This window comes from Centruroides sculpturatus, unplaced genomic scaffold (assembly GCF_000671375.1).
Source record: "Centruroides sculpturatus isolate CEXI.00-Female unplaced genomic scaffold, Cexi_2.0 scaffold60, whole genome shotgun sequence".
Taxonomy (NCBI): Eukaryota; Metazoa; Arthropoda; class Arachnida; order Scorpiones; family Buthidae; genus Centruroides; species Centruroides sculpturatus.
The window spans coordinates 763,868-786,050 of NW_019384349.1; the positions used below are offsets into that span (position 1 = coordinate 763,868).

The 22,183-nt window shown below is 38.9% G+C and overlaps 1 protein-coding gene across 2 annotated transcripts; it reads right to left on the reverse strand.

The window, feature by feature from the left end:
* Positions 1-3,541: 3,541 nt before the first annotated feature.
* Positions 3,542-14,992, reverse strand: LOC111637195 (transcription factor Sox-3-B-like). 2 transcript variants are annotated; one of them, XM_023382634.1, is made up of 3 exons: positions 10,752-14,992; positions 10,591-10,663; positions 3,542-3,991 (listed from the first exon to the last, which is right to left on the reverse strand). In XM_023382634.1, the coding sequence occupies exon 1, from the start codon at positions 13,181-13,183 to the stop codon at positions 12,167-12,169; it is 1,017 nt and encodes a 338-aa protein (XP_023238402.1). In that variant the 5' UTR covers positions 13,184-14,992; the 3' UTR covers positions 3,542-3,991; positions 10,591-10,663; positions 10,752-12,166. The 2 variants fall into 2 exon arrangements, with proteins under 2 accessions (XP_023238402.1, XP_023238393.1); XM_023382625.1 differs by having other exon boundaries at positions 10,591-14,992.
* Between the last annotated feature and the right edge of the window lie 7,191 nt (positions 14,993-22,183).

Below are 22,183 nucleotides of genomic sequence, written 5' to 3' on the forward strand. Positions count from 1 at the left end.
CTCACCCAGACACCAATTAACTTTGTCGTAATAACATCTTGCCATTGGGATTGCGTTTTAGAAACATGCCAAGTGTGCTTCAATTCGTGAAGATCAGACGCCACCAGAAGATACAGATTGAGTTATTATAACCACACGAGTTAATTTATCCCCCTTTGCCGCTTGATATAGAACTGTTTAGAAGGTTGACCCGGTTGCGAACGTGTCCGTTCGAACTCGAAGAAGGGTGAGAGTTAAAAAAAAAGGGTGTGTGTATGTATGTATGTATATATATATAAAAGTTGGACTGAAAAGAAGGGGAAGAAAGAATAATGATGTTGAAGGAGATAAGTCTAACGATACAAGAGTCGTAGGAAATCTGCCCTGGCGAGGGAACTGATGTGTCGGACCATCACGAAAAGAGTGTAAATGACCTGACTCAGAATATGGCATTTCCGCCAGACACGATTAAGTCTAAATATGGCGACTACAAAAAAGTTTTTTTCGACCTCCACACAACGTTGCTTACATTGTGTTCGTCGACAACCATCCGAGCCGATTGTATTGACTCCATAGGGTGAGAATTTACGCAAGGGTGCCGCGTCCAAACCACTTTATGAGGATCATCATCTGATGAAAAAATCCGGAATAGAGGGGTGAGAGAGAAGATCTACGTTCCGCGTCGTGTGAGTGATTTTTTCCGGGAAATTTTCGTTTCGTTATTGTTAAAGAGGACGAAAGGAACCCGGAAGTATAAATGAGACATCTCCCATAATTAACGTCAATTGTCTGACAATGATACTGGATAATTTCTTTCTCGTTTGCTCGGTTGAACCGCGTGCAGTTTGTACGACGGCGCTCTATAAAAATTGGCTCCCCCCTATGAAAATATATACTAAATTGGACGGTCCACCTTTACGGTTCGTAAAGAACGTTTAACCGAACTAAAAAGTGTGTATTTATGTCCTTTCGTCTTGCATAAAGTCGCTTTCAATAGGAGAACTTTGTAGGAGTTTGAGAAATTCCAACAAAACACCCGTAAAACGTTACCCAACTTTCAAGTATCGCCTTAATAGCGTTGTTGTTGGACATCCGAATCTAAATATTGAAAAAAAAAACACCGCAGATGTTGAAAAATTGCAAAGAACTTTTAAGAAATCGTGTGGTATTTCAACGTTTTCAAATTGTCGCCTGAGAAAAGTCAAAAGTTGTTATTTTTGAAAGAAAAATAATTTAGTGTTTAACAGATTTGTTTTTTTATTTTCTGTTTCTGGGAGTTGCAAAATCCTCTACGAGTAGAACCAGTTTTGTAGCACGAATAAAGCAAAACTACGGATATGCTCAGGTAAATGTAACAATTTAAAAGCCTACCGGATAATTTAGAGTGGAAAAATTTTATCTTGGACTAAGATCTAGTGTAAGCTATTCGCATATTATCAATGACACTTGGTCAAAATGGTGCAAGTTAGCTTCGGTTGTTTATCAACTACATAATACAAAAGAAATGGGTCGGTTTACTTAATGGAACGGTATTTTTCTAAAGTTCTTTTACAGTTAATAGCACGATGGTGCATGTAACAGTACTACATTAGGTGCAATATCAATGACGACAAGAGAAAAAAAATAAAAATCGTCATAATTCACTTAACCGAACATCATTTTTCATTTGGCTCTATCATTTGTATTGTTTGGCAACAGGGTTGTGGGTTATTGACCCACACCAGCCTTTCCATCTTTAGCATCAACTCGTTTCAGATCCGTATCTTTTGTAACGAATTTGTTTGCGTATCTTAACTGTCGACAGCAGATTGACAAGTTATTGTTACCTTTCATTATGTCACCTAACAAATTTCTCGACGTGTACACACGTTGGCCAATTTTCGCCCGGTTTCTATGACGACCGATAATTACTAGTTTCGAGACACGCGACCGATACGCGCCTGACGTCAACGAGAAAACCCCGTCTTATATTTCCGCCGACCAATGCCGGTGTGTGTTTCGAGACCACGTCACACGCCAATATTCTCATTTACCTATATCGAAGGCATTTAAAATTTTCAAGCGTAGTGTTATATATATATATATATATATATAAACACGTGATTGGTGGTGGGTATTTTTGGAATTTTATTCGAGCGAAAGAGAGCGACGTTTACAAAAGTTTGGAAGAAAGTTTTTTGTAGAGGGACATTATACTTTATCAAACAAGTCCGTTACTTTGAAACTTTTCAGTAAGAAAGAGCTTCGGGAGCATGAAAGTTGATCGGTATGTCTTTCCAGGATGGTCGTCCAACCCGCTGAGATGAGTGATGGCTCGTGGCCACACGGTGAAGCTATGAAAAACGGTGCTGTCTCCGACAGATGGTCTAACACTTATCTTCCTCGCATTCACCTTCTTAATTCTTTTTCAGATACTGTTCTAAGTGGCTGTCAGATCCTTTTTCGAATCGATAAAACCGTCTCGCGATTATATAAAAGCTCTAATTTTGCTTTAAAAAAAAAAAAAAAAAGAAGTACTGCAAAATCTTGTAAAAATTCACGTCTTAAAGAATGCGCCAAAACTCGACTCGTTCGTTTTTGTTCCGTGTCATTTCTTTGCCTCGAGCAACTCGCGAAGTCGATGAGAAATATGGTGTTTGTCACCCTATTCGACAGGGGATTTAATACGTTTTCGAATATAAAAATTCAGTAAAAAAAAAACCTCTGTTTTTTCCCCCTCTGTTTCCGGTCATCTTTCGACCTAATGATTTATTCCTTAATTCATTTTATTCATTAGTGTCCATCTAGTTAAGTTTTTCAGTTTTTTAAAACCCTAAACAAAGTTTATTATTTGTTTATCTCGAGTTTAAACTTATTAATTAAACATAAACCAAAAGAATTGTTACGGAATGCGTTTTTTAAAGGTTAATTTCGCTCTTTTTTTCTGTAGAACAAAACGTTCTCGTAATAGGTCCAATATAAAGTAGACGACATTAGGTCTGCTGTAAACAATAGCGCATAATGACCAGCTTCCTGTGTTAGTATCTACTTTGTATTTTTTTTTTTCTTTCCCCTATCTAACATATGGATTATAGGAACTCAACAAACGGCATTCCCCCCATTAACTTACCTATTAATGCAAAACGAAATGTTTCGCAGAAACCAAGTTTTTAAAGTATGTTAAACTTCATGAAAGGGAAATAATACTAAGAATTTTCTTCTTTATTTAACAATATTTATCATAATTAAGGCATAGAGATAACAATTATTTGCATAAATCATCGAAATTCCATTAAAAACGCCCATTGCAAGCGGGGTGCTTCTAGATGTAATGCCGTTTAAAATTCTATCAGGCACCGAATTTTGTGGGTTTTATTTAAAATTAATGTAAATTTTATGAATTGCAACAAGTGAGAATCGATATAAAATCTTATTCCTTCGAGAATTGCGGGTTAAAACAGATACAACGAATGAAAAAAAAAACAAATGGATTATAAGAATACGCCTCATTATATTAACGAAGGGATGGAGTTTGTAACGAAGAAACCCACGTATTAATATGTATAAAACTGAAGAAAAGTAGTGAAATCGGCACCATTTTTAATCTTTATTCAATCACAATTCAGGAAGCGCAAGTTAGTCGACAATTACTACATAAAGATAATGACGAAAAAAAAGGTTAAGAGTGCATCGAAGGTGACGTCTAAGTATTGCTTAGATGAAGAAAAAAGTTACATATAACGAGCCAAGAACATAAGAAACAGTACAAATCAGCAGATACTTTTTTGAGGTACGAAGGCAGACGGAGTGAAGAGACAGAGGGGAGAGGGTAAAGAAGTGAAGGAGGATAGGAAAAAAAAAAAAAGGTGGATGGTGAAAAAATCTACTAATGTGATTTTTATGACAGGGTGTTCGATAGTTGCCGTTATCTTCGACACAGCCATAAAGCTCCGTTTCTCTTCAACCACTTTAAGCCTTTAAGACGGAATCCACTTTTTCGTGACGATTCCCGAGGACACACGATTTTTGCTTCCTGTGATGGAAGAGAAAAGAAAATTGTATCAAACAGACATAGAATAAAACCTTTAATGCTTTTACTTTCTACATAATCGACTACCTCCTCCTCTATTCACTTCCAACAAAGGTCTTCTTCCGGATCTATCATGGGATATCCTGTGTAGTATCCATTTATAAACACCCCTTTTGAAGGTTAAGTTAGAAATATGTAAACTAAACCGATCTAGTACATCTAGCATAACTATAAAAATACTAATTTATATACATAAATTGCGCCAAGTACCGAAACTGTTCCAAGTACTAAATGCATTTTTCTTTCTTGTCTTATATATATATATATATATTTTTTTTCTGGGGTGTAAAAACCTGCATCCCTAACTCAGATCGAATTGTAATCTATAAGTTACAGAAGAGTGATCTTAGATATGCTCACTGTTTATAGAAATTCAATAATTTGGTTGTGATAAACTCCTACATCGATAGTCCTATTATGTAGGCTACATTAACTTTGCTTCTGTATTGGAACTAAAATCTTGTTTGACTTTAGTCCTCTCCAAACTTTTTAAACTAAAAATCTGTAAATTCATTTAAAAAAACTTTCTAAAAATTACTTTTTAAGATAACTTTTTGTGTTTCTCTCGTTGTCAAAGGAGAGAGAGAGCATCGACTTTAAACAGCATCCAGTTTATATGCACCTTATACAAGAAAGGCCGTCTTTTCTTTGCCGAATTATAAGTTCTAAACATCGAAAGATCCTTAATTTAAAAGCTTTTATGGGTTTCTTCTATTACGGAACCGTTGCAAATTAAACAAAACTTTCAACCGAACTCGTTAACAGATAATGAAAATCACGAAAATGTTCGCGGAATAGACGATGTTTGCTTAATGATTACAGTCGGGAAACATTTTCGAATTCGTCTAACGTTCGAATGAACACGAAAACAACTTAATTATAATTAAAAAATATGTGTATTATGTTGTAAAAATCCGTGTAAAGAGTTCAAAATTTTCTCCCTATTCCCGATACGCGTTAATCTCAGAATTCAATCGGCCTAAAATGAATGTGTAGAGATTAAATTCATTAAAATCTAACCAAAAATACGAATATAATCTTATACAAATGTAATTAATTTAAACATTTTTAAAATTCTAGCAGTAAAATTTAAAGAAAATCCGTTTTAAAATGGATTAGAGAGATAACGAACGAATCATTTATAAAGTTATATTTCGTGAAATTTTATGAAAATATATAAAAATCACTTGTCATTATGTCGTTTATATCCCATTTTTAATATTTATTACCTTCGTAAACTGGTCAAATCCGTGTGATTATTATGAGCATTGTTGTCACATGAAGGAAGAAGTGATTCAACTCTGACATAAACCAGATGTTAAAACTCGAATAAATTTCCTATTTTAATACAATTCCTGATAGAAATATTATAAAATATATTCAATTTCTTATATAAAGAACTGTCCCGAATAATATTTTCAGCAAAAATTAAATTCTAAACTAACTTTAAACCCTTAGATAACCCGCAGATACAATAGCTTAGAAGAGTAGTTTTAACTGGATAAATGTAAATTAAAATATGTTCGCCTTGCTCTAACTGTCACAAATTGTTGGTGTATTTATGAATAATTAATAATTTACAGTCAAAAATATTAAAATTCGAACGTAAAAATTCAATTAAAACAAACGAATATCGCTAGCGAAACTATAAATATGACACTTCGAAGACATAAACCAATACGAATTTACATAGACAACTACATAAATATATGCAAAAATGGCCGACATAAATTAATTTAAAATGATTTAAAATACGTTGGAGTCAATAAAACGAATAATATATTAAATTGTACGACGTTGTACGCTCAGTAATCTAAAAGTACAGTCACGAAATGAACTGGAAAAAGCAAGGCCTAAAATTCGGTTGTGTTGCTCTAATGTATAAAATCTATATAAAACATTAGAAATTCTAATTTAATATTAAACTAAACATTTATTTAAAGGATTCCGTCGCCATTAAAAGTTATTAGAAAATGAATAAAACACAAAAACGCATGCAATTATAGGAGGAAAAAAAAAAAAAGACAAACCAGAGTATTTTTATAGCTTAACAAACATCCTAAATAAAGGAGTAAATTATGTTACAGTATCGGAGTTAAGTTGTACAATGTACAAAGTCATAGTTCATCCTTGTAAGGAGCAAATATTACAACTGTATAATGTAAAGATCGGATGGTATATAAGCAATGAATGCAATCAAGTCGACAAATCCAGTTCTAAAAAACCATCTTTCAACTAAATCTCTAATATAGTGGGGTTTTAAAGCGTTACGTTACACTATTGTTAATTTACGCTTTAAATCTATACTTCCAACATTGTCTGTAACACCAAATACCATCTCTTCTATACAATCCGGATAATCTTCGGCGTCCGATCTATTGTGGGAGAGAGACGAATCTTTCTCCATCCCCCTTCACAGAACCATCTAATCCAAGTACAATACAGGGATTAGGATGAAACTAATAATTAGAAGCGAGTTATGTATCGATTGGTATGTTTGTTGCCATCAAAACTCTAAGATTTGGACCCGTCAAACTATGTAAAAACGTTGGAAAACATCGCTCGTCTAGTGTCGTAATCGTGCCACGGCTCTGGTATTACCACCAGAGTAACAAGATGTTAACGTGGTTGCATGTCGTCATATCATTAAGTACATTGTTTAATCGCCCTCCTTCATCTGTTAAAAGTTCGAAAACGATACGGCAGATTGATTAAAATTATAATGCGTGCCGATGTTTTCCGCCACCCCCAATCACGTGACTGGCTAATAATAACGGGTCATATACTAGGTCATCGTGCCTCTAACTGTTTAATTTCCTCCTTTGGGACGTTTGCCGCTCGGGATGAAATTTTTTTTATGTCTTATCGGCATCGGAATTTAGCATAAAAGAAGTCCCGAAAAGTTATAGTTACTGTGTTAACGCCATTAAGATTAAACTTGTTACAATGGATTCTATTTTTCTGTAGTTAATGCCCCGAGGGATAGTTATCGAACAATACCAGACACAGCTAGATTCTTTCAATAATATGGTGATTAGGCATCACGAATACCTTCTAAAACCGTTAAAATTTATAAATTTCTACCGTTTTTTTCTTCCTTTTTCTTAAACCCCACAAAAGAACTCCTTCCTATATTTTATAAAATAAGAAAGGTGTAATTCACTCCCTTTTAAATACAGAAACATTGGAAATTCTAAAAGGCCTACTTCTCTTTTACGTCCTTTCCAAATATGTCTCTCGGAAGTAAAGGATTTATCTCCATCAAAGGGCCCGATTTGCAACGGGGCCTATTTTATCAAAGGCGGATCTAGGCCACTTTTGTATAAAGGGAGTGAGCCGGAATTTAGGGCCTTTTCTACAACAGAAAAACCTAGTGGCACCGTTTGAGTTGTTTCCAAATTATCGAGTTTTATGCGTTTTCGGTAGTGTCAATTGAATAAAATGTCTGGATAGGTTCACACGACCTTCGGAAAGGGTCAGGGTGGAGAAAGGACGAAGGAGATAGTTACGAGTGGGTGTCAGACAACCTACAGTTCGACAAACTCCATGCGACCTATAACACTTTATTCTAATATAACCAGACTATGGTAATGAAGCTAGTGTTTTTAGATGGTGTGGGAACGAGTTAAAAGTAGCGACGTGTTCCCGATACTCCCAAATTTTTTTGATTTGTTATTAGATATATATATAAACAAGGAAGGGAGTAGGGAAAGTTTTGTTTTTCAGAAGAGAGGATACCAAGATGCAAACACACAAACATTCTATTGAAGTAGGAAAAAAAAATCGGTCTTAATTTCTGTTCCATTTATTTTGTGGTATAATGATTTTTGTCAGGTATCCGGGAAATGGTAGACAGCAGAATTATAATAGAGGATGGGTGGGTATGATCTACTGAGCATGGTTCACGAGTTGTGCGTGCATGGCTTTGACGACGAACACACCTGTTTTCTATCGTCCGTTGATTCGGTGATTTCAGGGACCTTGACGTAAACATATAGATTGAGAGCGAATAAATCAACTCTGCATCAAAAATCCATCACTTTGACGTTCTAACTAAGCAGAAAAATTTGACACTAAGGTCGTCTTTTCGGCGTGATTTTCGGTTTTAACAGCGTTAAGCCCTTTAAACTCGCATCTACCTGACTTTAATGTTGCGTTATCTTGTGTTCAACATAAATTTAGGCCGTCTTCTAATACTTTCGAAGTGTAGAGATTCGAAATTTAATAGCACCGAGTAGTGTTCATTTTTAATTATTAACAGTTATTCTACCCCTTTGATTACTCGATGTCTTTCGGAATATTAATCCAATCTTCACCTATATTAATAAATGATAAAACTATACACACGAGAAGTTCCAACACCCCTGTGCAAAATGTCAACTCGTGCGTTTTGCCTTAAGTTACGTTAGTTAAGCGTCACGAAACCGTAACTCTTGATAAAATTTTAAATAGAATAACCCGTTTAAAAATCGCGACTATTCAATTAAATAAGACAAGACCGAAAACGCAGTGGAAGCATTAAAAATTGAAGGCCTAAGTTAATTAGACTGGCCAATTAAGAAGCACAAAATGAATAGATTGGAATTAAGAGAGACAAAAATGTGTCCTTGTAAAGTTTAATAGGTCACACATCTTTTGAAATATGAATACTTTTGATAAATACGTCGAGAGATTAGATATATCTAGTCTGATTCGTCGACCCCCGTTACCCACAAAAACATCAATAATTTGTCAGATAATCTTGTGGCGGAGTAAATTTACCATGACAAATATATACAATTAATCTATGGAGAAGAGAGAGTATGAAAGTAATTCAATTACTGTCCCACAGTCGACTGATGGAATAATATATCAAGAACAAGACGAAGAAGAAGAGAGATGCCTCCGAATCCCACCCTTTTGAGGTAGTGTGCAAACGTTGTTTGGCTTTACGGCTGGACGTGCATTGTCTGTAATTGTAATTAAACTGACAGTTGTAGCGCTGTCAGATTTAGAGTCCGAGGGGGGAAAAAGAAGCCCCGAAGGGACGTGGCCCTGACACGCGTCGGACACTGCCCCGACGGTGGCTAATTTCGGCCTCACGCCCGCTAAGGGTCAGGGGCAGTGTCATAAATCGTGACCATCACCCACCCAAAAACTCGGTCGGGTTAACTCGTCTCTCCTTTGAATTTAATGATGTGGTTCGGTGCAACTCGGACTTGAAACTGATAATTGTTCGCTATTCCACCCCCTCCCCCCGTTTGCTGCGCACAAGACGCGTTAACCCCAGATTAAATTTAACTGTTATCGTTCTTCCTTTCCCCAATAGAAAGAGGAATTAATCCCGGATAGAATTTTACAATAATCGTGTTCCTCGCCGGGGAATTTCTAGTTGTGCAGTGGTTTTCGAGGTGCCCCCCTCCGTTCACGAAGGGCTTTTGCGCTCGGTTTGCATACTAATCCGTTAGTTGCTTTATTAATTTACGCGTGGCGATGAAGTGGACGATGTTTAATAGTCATTACCCGAAGCAATTTGTACCTTGGAATTTTTGTAGAAAATTTTCCAAACGGGCAAATCGAACTTACGGGGAAGGACAAGAGTTTATTTATAGAAAACTACACGGGATTATTAAGAGCGCTTCCTTAAACTTGTTTAAAATTCGTTGTTTGGACCAAAACCGTTCATGGTTGAAAGAGTGATTGAAAACGGAACGGACATCACGCAGAGAGCTTGAAAGAAGACCTAACCCTCTTCCACGTTGGGGCAGTTAGATGACCCCTAAAGGTCACCACTCCCAGGTTGTTTTCTGCCATGCACAGTACCTGAGACTGGGAAGGGAGGTGCGTCGAAAATCTGTCATGTCGTGTCACAGTTCACAGATTTGCTTGGAATTCTGCAGTTTTTTTATTTTTTATTTTTTTAATATTTAATTAAAGAATATTCAATAAAAAAAGGGGTGGGTATAAAAAAACGAAATGTTGTAATGCTAAAAATTAATATTTTTCCGTCAGTTAGCGTTTAATTAATCGCATTTTGGTGAGTATTTACGGTTAAGACCGTTCTGGAACCATTAGAATCCGATCATCCCATCTGTCGGTAGTAATAACAGCTGCGGCACACGCATCCCCAGCAATAATCCGCCATTAGACATACAAGGCACACGAGGGGCAAACTTTTAATCAAGGACCTATCCGTACGGGGTCAAAGTTCACCATTAGTAGCCATAGCTTTCTTTCACCCCGCGGTTAATAAGCAAAATCCCCCATAAATTACGGATTAAATGGGGTCGCATCCCTCCCAGAAATGAAATTTTTTGGCGTGGGTCGAGATAAAAAGGCGTTTTCTTTTGGGGTTCCGGATGAATCGCCGCACGAAGATTGGGTTCATCGTAGCAGAATTCACGAAACGGCCTAAAATCCGGTGACGACGATGACTTACTTAAAACAGATGCACCCGAGATAAGTGTAAAGTTTGCATTTAACTCCAGTAAAGTTATGTATAGTTCCTACACATGTATACATTGTTTGCCAATCAAGAAATAAAAAAAAAAAATTTCACTCACCTTCACTTCGTACTTGTATGAAAGGGGAAAAGTCTTGCATTTCCTCGTTGCGAATCAAACTTTGACAGCATTTCTACAAGAAAACGGAAGATAGAATAACATAAATGACATCAACGTTCAAATAGAAAACAAATGGCATAATTAGCGTTGTATTAACTTACTTCTTTTTAAAACTCTTCTACGTCTTCCCCATGCGTTGGCTTCTTGAGGAAAAGCAAACAAAATAACATAAAATATTGTCGCAGCAATTGGCACCTGATGAAATTTCGTGTGGAAACAAAAATTGCCAAATTATATTAAAAAAAAAAATAAATGCACCACGCGAAACATTCGACATCTGGCGACAAAACAAACTCCGTTTTGTGTACCCAGCTTAGTCGACATTCGCCAGACATTAAACACCACGATACAGACAATTCTAGACTGTAAAATTACTCAATTTCACGTAGGATGACCCCTTTCTACGAATTTCGTACGTAACGCTTTAACAGATACTTGTAACGAAACGGGTGTTTGGCTCAAAAGATCGATAATCGGCCGGCAAAAAAAAAAAAAAATCGAAAGAAAAAAATTAATAAAATTCAATAATAGGACACAATTTTATGTTCTTGGACCATTTATTTGCATTGGTTTCTTTTTCCAGACAGCAAACTGCCTAGAGGACAATAACCAAGGGGTGCATTTATGTACAGATGGAGAGAACCATATATGAGACCGTCCCATGGAGACCGCAGTCTATGGTGGCCACACTTATGCTACGTGTATTGTTAGGTACCCGAGGGATATTCGCGGGTTGTGGAGGGTAGAGAAATTTTAATAAGTGGAGCCAACGTATTTACAAAAAAAAAAAAAAAAATCATGACGGAGGTGGCCAGGGAAGGGATGATTGACGCAGGAGAAACACGCCCACGGGGTAAATCTCTTTAGCATTGTAGTAAGATTCCAGAGAATTTTGGGGTAAAATAAGGGGTTTAAAAAGCGTGGCAACTGGGCTGCGGTCGTGGGCCAGTGTGCTCGATGGTGCATTCAACGGATGCATCTGACAACTCTGCCTTCTCCGTTGCTTCATCCGCCACAGATATAGATATCAGTGTTAGTAGAGGTTCGTCTGGGCCCGGGAGGTGGGGCCGGGTGTTTTACAGACGATCTAATGAGGTAGGAGGACGTTCCGGAGTAGTTTAAATGTAAATTTTTTGGGGTTTGTCTTCCCCCTCGGCGTCGGATAAACCAGTCGCTTTACAATCGAGCGGAGGGTGAAAAATCTGCGCGTTATCAGATCGGAGTTATCAGACACACCCCGAGAATGTTTAACAAATGAAAAGTCGGTGGAGGTGGAAAAAGGGCGCATTGGGCGCCTGGCATTTCGGTCGTTATTCCAACAGTTCGTCCGTATTTTTCTTACATAATACGAAAAAACGAAAACATCAATAAAGTAAGCGTGGCGTTCGTTAATACAACAAAAACTGGGTAGATGTTGACTTCCTGTCGGTTGGGTCTCGGCAGACACGGCCAAAAAGTCTTTCTATATATATATACACGTGTCTAGTTCGAGAGATTAGGCGAAGAAGCAACAAACTTACATGTGAGTTAGAGGCATTGTACCCGGTCCTACCGCGTCGGGGTAGTGAGAAGCGGCCATTTGTAGTCTGGATTGGTCCCCCGCATCACTAGGCAGATACATGCTGATCATGTCGCGAAGTTCCGTGGTGCAGCCGTGTCGTCGTCCCGGACTTACAGAAGATTGTTCGGACTTGACGGCTGCCGACATTTGGGCCACGTTGTTGCTTCCGTAGGCGTTCATGCTGTAGCTAGCAGCACCGTTGACGTAAGGCATGGACATGTTAGAGCCTGTCGTCATGGGGGTCGACATCTGCGCTCCCGCACCGCTCAAGTCGTAACGACCGTAAAGTCCACCGTTAGCCGCTGCTGCGGCCGCCATTTGCGATCCGTAGCCCGCAGCCGCGTGTTGCTGGTAGGCATCGTGCATAACTGCGGGGTAACCATTGGGCATGTAACCGTTGACCGCGTACATCTCTCTACCTACTTGTTGCACCGCGGCTGCTGCTACGGGTCCGCGGGTGTCGGCCGGAAGTAATCCACCCGCCAGTGGATACTTCTCCTTCTTGATCAGCGTCTTCGTCTTCCTTCGGGGTCGGTACTTGTAGTCGGGGTGCTCCTTCATATGGACGGCCCTCAAACGTTTCGCCTCGTCGATGAAAGGTCTCTTTTCCGCTTCCGATAGCAATTTCCACTCGGCGCCCAACCTCTTGCTGATCTCCGAGTTGTGCATCTTGGGGTTCTCTTGGGCCATTTTCCTCCTCTGGCCGCGAGACCACACCATGAAGGCGTTCATGGGCCTCTTGACCCGATCGTTATCTTTCTTGTTGTTACCGTTGTTGGCGGTACTCACGTTACTAGGGCCCGTATTAGGGGGCCTGGGTGCACTCTGTCCCTGTTGCATCGGTGGACTGGGCGTTGTCACCACACACATTTGATTGGCGTGAGGATGGTGCGAGAGAAGTTTCGGTTCTGTGTCCAGACTGTTACTAGCCACGTGCATGCCGTAAGGATACGGCGTGTAGTCCCTATCCATGGTTGCCGTTTCACTCGGGGCCGTGGGGCTGGCAGCTGACAATGGGGACAGGCTGCACAGCTGACACGGGCAGCTGCTGTTCGGCCGAATGTTGATATCGTTCACGTCCACTTTAAACACACTACACGTACTTTGACTGTATAGAATCGTTGCACCGTCGCTGGCTTTACAACGTAGCGCTTCACCATCAATGACCAACGTCCTCGTCTGCCAGCAGCTAGTTCATCTATGGCCCTACTCCCCGTGCCGAGCGCGTGCTATTGATTGACGGTATACGACACTCCAGCCAATGGCAGCCTAGTTAATTCGCGTCTGTCTAGCCAAGCCATTGGTCCGTCTGGCGGTGGGAGTGTCGAACCGGAACCGCGGTTACGGTTGGAGTAGGACGGTCTGGAGGACGGGAGGGGGTTCGTTTCCTCCCTCGTTCCTCCCCCTTTCCACCCCGGTCTTTCTCCCGTTCGCTTCCAATCCAGGTGGCGTTGTTGACGTGTAATAGCAGGATGTTGATGCCTCGTCTCGCTCCTCTACGCCACCGAAATTTATAGGCACCCGATCTATAACGAATTAATTAAACACTTTTAACATTCCTTAAATGCAATTAATAACTTAATTAAGAAACAAACGCCGTTAAACGACCAAATCTTCTTTGGTCTAAACACGTGTTCGGCGGGTCACGCGCGACTTTTAGACTACGCTTGGAGGATTAAACGGTGTCTACGTATCTGGCCGGAACGTCTCGTGTCACGTCGCCGCCATTAATGCCCCAAAGGGGGGATTCCAGGACGCAAAGTTGCACAAAAGACGGTAGCATAAAAGTTAGTTTGACGATTTAATACGGGCGATAGAGATAGCGCGCTTTTCGAGTGTTGTGATTTCTGCACAGGGGGGGTTGTAGACTCGGTACGTTATTTTCGAATTCCCAGAGCGCATAAAAGTGAAAGACCGCGACTAGAAAACACCAGCATATTGTCAGGAGAAGAAAGAAGTTGACAGCCAGGTGTAGGACAACTTAGCGCTGCGACCAGTCTCATGTGAATGTCCACAAGCGGGGAAGGGAGGGATGGAGGGTCCCATCAATTGTTCCTATAACAATAGCCGTGGGGATGGGACGGACGGCCTCAAAGTCCCAGCAGTCTGATTAAAAATGCGTTGGGGATATTATATATTTATAAACGCGTACATACAGGCATGGCGCATGGGTTTGTTATATTAATAACGCGTAGGGGACGATTGGCAAATTAATTACAGGCAAAGACGTAGGTGCGTAGAGCTGGCGATATCAGTAGGGAAGTAGGTGCGGGAGTGTGGGAATGGCTCGTGGAACACAATAGGTGCGCTCCGGTTTCTCTTCTTTAAGGTCTCGAGTAGGAACGACAGTTGTATCTTAGACTCTAACAAGACCTTCGGATCGAAACGTTTGCAAGGCGACAATTAGTGCAGGTTGAATACAAACGGACACCTCGATTTAGTAGGAAGTGTGGAGGGTTAAAAAAAAGAGTAGTGGAAAAATCCTTCCGAGTTCTTTAGCCACTTTCTCAACAGGTTGTGTTTTCAATTCGTTAACAATGTCTCGCTGCCTTTCCATTCAAACGTTTTGTTCAAGCTTTGATATCGTTGTTACAAAGGTTCTTTCAGAACACTCGCGACAACTTAAATCGCCAATGTGGACAATACCGATTGTCGTTGTATGGGGATACTTCGGAACGTGTGAACGAGCAATAGTACACAACCACTTCTCATCTATGCAACTCGACGAGGCCTATCAATGGACTCACCCCATAGTGTGAAACAAGCTTTTAGTAAATAGGCAATTTTCGACTTGGTATTAAGCACTCGACGCCTTCAATCCTGTAAAAGTGGATTCACTGCTCTGCATCACCGTTAAGTGGCTAATTTCCCACCCTCTCCTCCTCTTTCTTCATCTTTTTTTAAAAGTACAACTCGATAATCACCCCGTTCGAGTCAATTTTCAAGGTCGGAATCTCGTAAGAAAAGGGATGCTTTTAATTAAAATTCTAGCAAAGTATATAAGGGCATGTTTTTTTTTACTCCTACACATTTATTAAACAATTGGAACCATTAATTTCGTGCTCGAATGCCACAATCGAGTCGCGGATACCTACTCGAACCACAAGTGGTGCTCTAACCCCACACCTGTTCTTACCCAACTACTGCTGTTATTGTTTTAATGGTTCGTCCGTCGGTGTGCCCGATACCTCTTCTATTTACCTCCTCATCCACTCGACCGAGGTGACTGCAAAGCTACTCGATCACGTATTTTCCACATCTTTGTGAAGTGTTTTCGATTGATTCGCTACTTCCAATTGTTGCCATGGCGACTAGACATAAGCTACGTACCCGTTTCGGTGACGTCGGTCTTCTCGTCACTTCAGGTAGGAATTCCACCCCCTTTTCGCTTAATTTCTTCCCCCGAATAAAAGAATATCGTCGTAAATCTATCCGGCGGCCATCTTAGAAACATCCGTAACAATTGTTCACCCTCATTTTTTATCTGTTCGCTATAGAAATGTTAAGTATCGGTGCAAACCGTGCATTACCGTTGTACATATACACACATACATATATATATTATTGTTGTAACTAATGGTTGGTAATGGCAAAATATACACAGGAACAAAAAGAATGGCGTAACTGTGTTTACACTATCGATATAGAAGTTCAGTGGCTCCATTCTTCTAAACAACAATTGTTATTTTGAGCATGAAATCCTTCAGGAAAATTAAGACCATTACAAACAAAAGATTTGCTTTTGTGGCTCCCGTTTCGTATCAAGTATGTATTTATTTTTTCACTTTTTTTCTTCAATTCTTTCTATATAGAAAAACCATTGCGGGCCTGTTTCGGTCACGTGACTTGGCAACACACCAAAAAGATCTCAATTCAATGATTTAAAATCTAATCCACGACCAGAAGATCTGTCAGACTTTTCAATCCTGACACTTTGTCCAAAAAAAGAGGGAAAAAAATCTATTTTTTGGTCTTTCTCTCGTGTTCTGCTCCAATGAAAGGCACTTTTTTTTTCCTTTTTTTTCAATTTTCTGCCATCCGTTTTCTTTCTGATTACAAATATTAGAAACTCTAAAAAAGAATTTTACGTGCTTTTTTTTTTATTTCTTTAATTATAACTAATTAAATAAACTCTTGATCTTGTAATAAAAGAGAAAGTTTTTTTTCTTCGGTATAAAAGGACCTTTTAATAGTAAACTGTTGTGTTTTTAGACGGTGTATGAGACTTTCTATTATAAAGTTGAACTCTGATAAACTTTTAATAATAAATTTTATTGTTTTTTTTAAGTGAACGCGATTAATTTAATAACAAAATTTGAGGCTAAATTGAAGCATTTTTAATATATCAACTGTTAATTTAGTAATTACTTTCAACACTTTAAAGGACCTCCCTTAAATTAGTACAAGAGTTTTATAACATAGAACATATTTATGTGTAATGGTTGAAGGATTACGCGTGTTTTCGTACAAGAAACTAAACAGGAGGGTTTCAATACATTCATTCAAGGGTAAAATTCAAATTACTTTAAACTAAAAAGTGTTTAACATTCTTATCTACACTTAATTGCCTATTTAAGCCGTTTAGTTAATCCCCGCTGGTCTTACTTTTAAAATTGTTAATTAAGTTAAATGGAGAAGTAAAGAGCTGAAATTGATGTAGAAAATAAGTAATTTAGATAGAAAGAAAGTAATGTAAAGCAATTCGAGACTTTTAAAAGCACGCAGAGATTCTACCCACGTCCCGTACAGTTGCATAGAAGAACCTTTCGTACACGAATCACTACAAAATTTAGAATTCCGGATGAAGATAAAGGGTAGATAAAACCAGGGAACATAAAGAACTATCTTAAAGGTGTGACGGCTATTAGTAAAAGGCAGGACTAGAGCCGATGCCTCCCTCCATAAGCCACGGTCTGTGCTCCCGTGCACCGCAACGACACAGCCTTAGGGGGTTTGCAGAGAACCGAGCTGCACACCTGGGCACGCATTCTTTCTCATCCCTGCATTTATTGTCAGGAGGGGTAAAGAACGGGAGCCAGATTGAACAGACATTCACTTGACCTAAACTCCTGCGCCTAACTATACGCAGATATTCACACTGATCTATTGTCGATTTGGAGTGTTTTTCCATACGCTTGTTTGTAGTTTTTACTCACTAAAAATATACAAAATATCTTACATTTTTAACCAAATGATTCTAAAATTCGTAGAATTAAAACTTATTTTCACATAAACAAATTACTTTTAAAATTCCTTCACTCTTAATTAAACCCATTACCTACACAACTAACCATTTAAATTTGAATTAGGGATAATCCCCTTTATCTTAATTACCCACTTTACACCCTTAGGGAAGCGATTAAATATAGATAAGACTAACAAATATATACAATAACCTTAAACTGTAGTGTATTTAACACCTTTGACAATTGAATGTGCTTAATTTTAAATTAAATTGTCGCACTGACTTTCTTCAATAACCCCAAAATAGATCAATTTTCTTCGTCTTTTACGAGAATATTTTCAGTTTTAACTTATGTAAAAAACTCCGCACTAATTCTAAAATTTAGCTTTTAGACATACCATGCGTGTAATAGGGTTGTAAACAGCTTAGTACTTACAACTAATGGACTTTATATGCCCTGTTGGGTGTCCAGATGTGTTCGGAGGTATTAACTCTAATTAGACTTAACGATCGTATTTTCGGGTGTGGTACCACCATCTGTCGTTAAAAATGTGATGAAGTCGAAGTTAAGACGATTCCTCGCCCCGTACGTGACGAAACTGTCTCGTAAATCTTTAATTATTGTCCTACTCGATTCTTCGTGACGGTACTTAAAATATGCACGTGTATGTAACTTATACACATCCACAGCCATTAAAAAATATCCCTTCCGTTACTTCACGTTTCGAATTTATTATTTATTTAACATTGGTTAGCCAGTTCCTTATTTCTTAATAACGAATTATGCTCGTCAGTTTGTCTGTCCGTTTATTTGCATATAATCTTGATACGAAAGCAATTGAAGTGTGTTAAATTTATCTAAATATCTTCACGTTACATTAAATTTAAGGAATTATTAACTTATTACCAGTTAAATCTATGGTTTTAGTGTAGCAACACGTATTACCATTCTAGAAAATTGCCTATCAGCATTTCATGATCCATATTCCCTAATGGATTATTAAAGGTAAAAGCAATATACTTCGTTAAACACAGGATATTTAGCATCCCCCCTGGTGTTAAATTTTTGGAATTTTATCTCATCTCTTACCATAGACAAAGCATTCGAACTGTCAATCACAATTACTTAAATGGATAAATAAACGCTAAATCGTGGGAAATGGTGATAGATTTTCTAGTGTTTTTAGTGTGTTGTTGGCGTGAATAAAATTTTTAAAACAGGCACCGTTGTTGCTAGGCAAAATGAAAGCAATATGCCACTGTTAAGTCAAAGCAGATGGCTTCTACAGCTTACAAGACACTAAATTAAATAAAATTAACACCAACATTTCCTATTATCTCCTACCAAATTAGTGAATTATTTAATAATTCGCGCGTTATTCTTCTTTTTTCTGGTGTTAATTTAGTATAGTGTGACGTATTTTAGCCAAAATCGAAAGGACGAAAACGTTGGGATTCTTCGAAAAGTGATATTTTGCAGCAACTAACAGGTATTGTCTATCGGAATATTGATATAAAAGCGTCGCATCGATACATAAAGAAGGTCTATCGGTTATGCCATCTCGACGCCTCTCCGACGTCACACACAAACTACATAATTCAATTTTCGATAGGGACATTGTTGCATGATAGGTGACGTAGCCTATTGACATTTTGCGAACTCCTGTTTATTTATTTATATGAGAAACCCTTCCAACTTCTCCCCCATTATGCACGTTTAAGAAGGGGGGGGGGAAAGCACACGCGGGAGTGGAAACTTTCATCGATTTTCCACTTTCTCTTCCGATAACCGAAGAATATAATTAATTCGATTATCCGTTGCTACACATTATCAGTTGGACAGTAGCAGCACGAGTACAGGTGGGACGCGTACAGGTAACTTCCGGCCGGGGGAAGGAAGTAGAATATTTTCCCACACCCCCGTACGTCCGGTTAAAATCGCAACATCTGCTACAAACCATTGGCAATATTTCGGCACGGATAACCGAGCTTTACACATTAAAATCGTAACATTTTCGTATATAATAAACGAACTGGACGGTGCGAGAGCGCGTGGCTAAAAACCCCCCACACACACCACGTGGTAATTGTGGTGAATGGATGGACAGTTAGATGAATGAACAGGATTTATATTGTGTCCGGCACGGTCAAAATATTGATATCACTTTAACTGCCATTCAACCCTCCGATTATTATGAATAAAATGTGTCTATAGGGAGTAGAAAGTGTTTACTTTTTAGGGTTTTTATAAAGGTAGTGTTAAAGAGAGTGACAACGGTTGAAAACCGCATTGAAAAGGGGCTTTATAAACTCGCCACTTCATTCAGCCTTTCCAAAATTCTGCAACCCGTATCCGTATGCGTGAGGATATAAAATGCTCCACTTAACGTACGAATTTAACGAACCGCGTGCCCCCCAAAAACACCTTTGGCATCTGTTATATTAATTTGGTAGAAGGGGAGCGACATCCTCCGATAGATACAGGAAATAAGTGATGTTTTGGGTGGAGACGAGAACAAATTGACCAGTCACGTACTACATTATTTACCCCTCGGCCGTCAAGTTAAGTACGAACAAACAACCGTGATTGACTTGTTAATCAGACACACGCCATCCAGTCACGTGTTCGTACTCGTTTGTCACGGGGGTGATTTTTCGAATTTTTTGGATATCCTTTGAAAGTATCCGAATTATTTTCTAGTGTGGCACGCCCAATTTCGCGTGGTATGAAATATCTAACCACGAGGGAGGTTACAGGAGATACGGTTACATTCAGTGCTGCAGGAAACATAGGTTACACCACTTCCTCTAGTCGCTAGTGATGCAACGATATATGCTCAAAAACAATTCGTGATATATCTGAAGCAGAATGTGGAATGGGGGGTGAGACTTTATGGCAGATCCCCTTCACACACATCACGCTTCTAAGCGCAAAATACGAAGAAACAAGGTTGTATGGGTTGTTTCTGCTCTAGCCACGTCCATATTCCTACAATTGGGTATTTTATGTGTGTCTGTCTGTCTTCCAGCTGCCCCGCTCGCCATTTCGACACTTGGAAGGGGGCAAGGCTACCACTCATTCGTGTTTCCTGTTCCGCTTTCCCGACGACAAAACGACGCTCGGAAGGGACAGAAAGAAAGAGAAGAGGGGAGAAGAAAAAATTCGCGTACGTCACGGTCCATTTCACATTAGTTTAGCAGAAAAATTAGCGTCCGACGACCATCGACATTAAAGACTATCACGCCAAACAACAACGTCAATGTAAAAATCTCGAAAACACTTACGAGAGGGGGTGTATAATCAGAAACACTACACTCGTTCTCGTATCCCACTTCGCCTGTTACGTCACGGAAGAATAGTGTCTGTCGGTCGCATCTATTGACACTAGGAAACAGAAAGAAATAGGCCTAGGATATCTTTCGATCGATATAATGCAAAAATTAGGATAGAAAAATGACCGTCCTGAAATTTCTCTTTTTAGCATTTTATTGAAATTTTCAGGGATTTTAAAGGGTATTTTTTCAAATAAATTTCGGGTCTGTTATTTTTAATATTATGGTCCATTTTAACGTCAAATACTTCTAAATTATATGGACTAATTCGATGTTAAATTGATTAAACTTAAAGAATTTTGAATGTTTTGTTAGGTAAATCTTAGGGATATTTCAGGTCGGACTGTTTAAATTTTGACCCGAAATATCCCTAATTTTTAAGATTTTTCAGTGCGTTGATAAGGTAAATTTTAGGGAAAGCCGATAATGGACTGAGCAAAATAAGGATTTTGATAATCTAAATTTCAGGGATTTTTCAGTTTAATTTTTTAGATGTATTTAATAATAAATAATTTAACTCTTAGGGAGTTTTTGTTGTTGAAAGTTTCGGGATTATTTAAAATCGAATGGTCCAAGTTTATAAATATTATGAAATGAACTGGAGTTTAAGGTGCTGAGCATTCGCTGAACTAAAGTGACTTTAAAGTGACATTCTAGTCCTTAAACTGCAGGACTTTTTAGATCCTGGAATAAATGAATTAGAAACAGGAATAAACTAAAACAATGGATGAAAGAGGTGAAGTTTTGGTCTAGAAAGTACGTTTGACAACGGTGGGAAGGCCTTGGAATCTAGGGGAGCCTTGTAAATATAAAGCGACAGTAATTCCTACTAAGGACTATTTAAAGTGGAGACGACAAAGTCACCTTGGAACGGGCGATCAAACATGACTCACGCTCTAAATGCACTTGAAAAAAATCGTCATAGAAGAGAGAGAGAAAGACGTCTTAATTCACCCTCCTTCGATCGTCATACCATTGTTTAAACCATCCGACACAATTGCTTAAGTGCAAGACAAACAAATCCGAGAGCGTATCGACATACGTCAAACATAAACTACCCCCGTTACGTTGCTTAAAACACTACCTTACGTGTTTCACCTCTATAAAAATCGCATGTAAGACTCTTCCACCCCCATTTAGAGATTGGGCTAACGTTTATTAATGTGGATTTTTCGTCCCCCGACCAAATTTGTTAAAAAGGGTGATGTATGGAGTCGTTACAACCCCCCGGCTATTGCTTTCACTTTCGTTGGCACAATCGGTATTCTAGTGTCAAAAAAGAGTAAGAAAACCATTGCAGCACACCTCGGATGGTCCTAGAATGCGCAGGTGGACCCTCCGGGAGAAGGTAGTACGCGTGAGACAATACCAACGGATAAGCCCGCACCTTTACGGTCGGAGGAAGCACACAATGGACGGTGTGTGTCGCGAAATTTCGTCTTTCTCTCCGCATC

Excerpts from the sequence above, each read along its gene's own strand:
- LOC111637195 (XM_023382634.1), bottom strand. The coding sequence starts at position 13,183 with ATGGATAGGGACTACACGCCGTATCCTTACGGCATGCACGTGGCTAGT.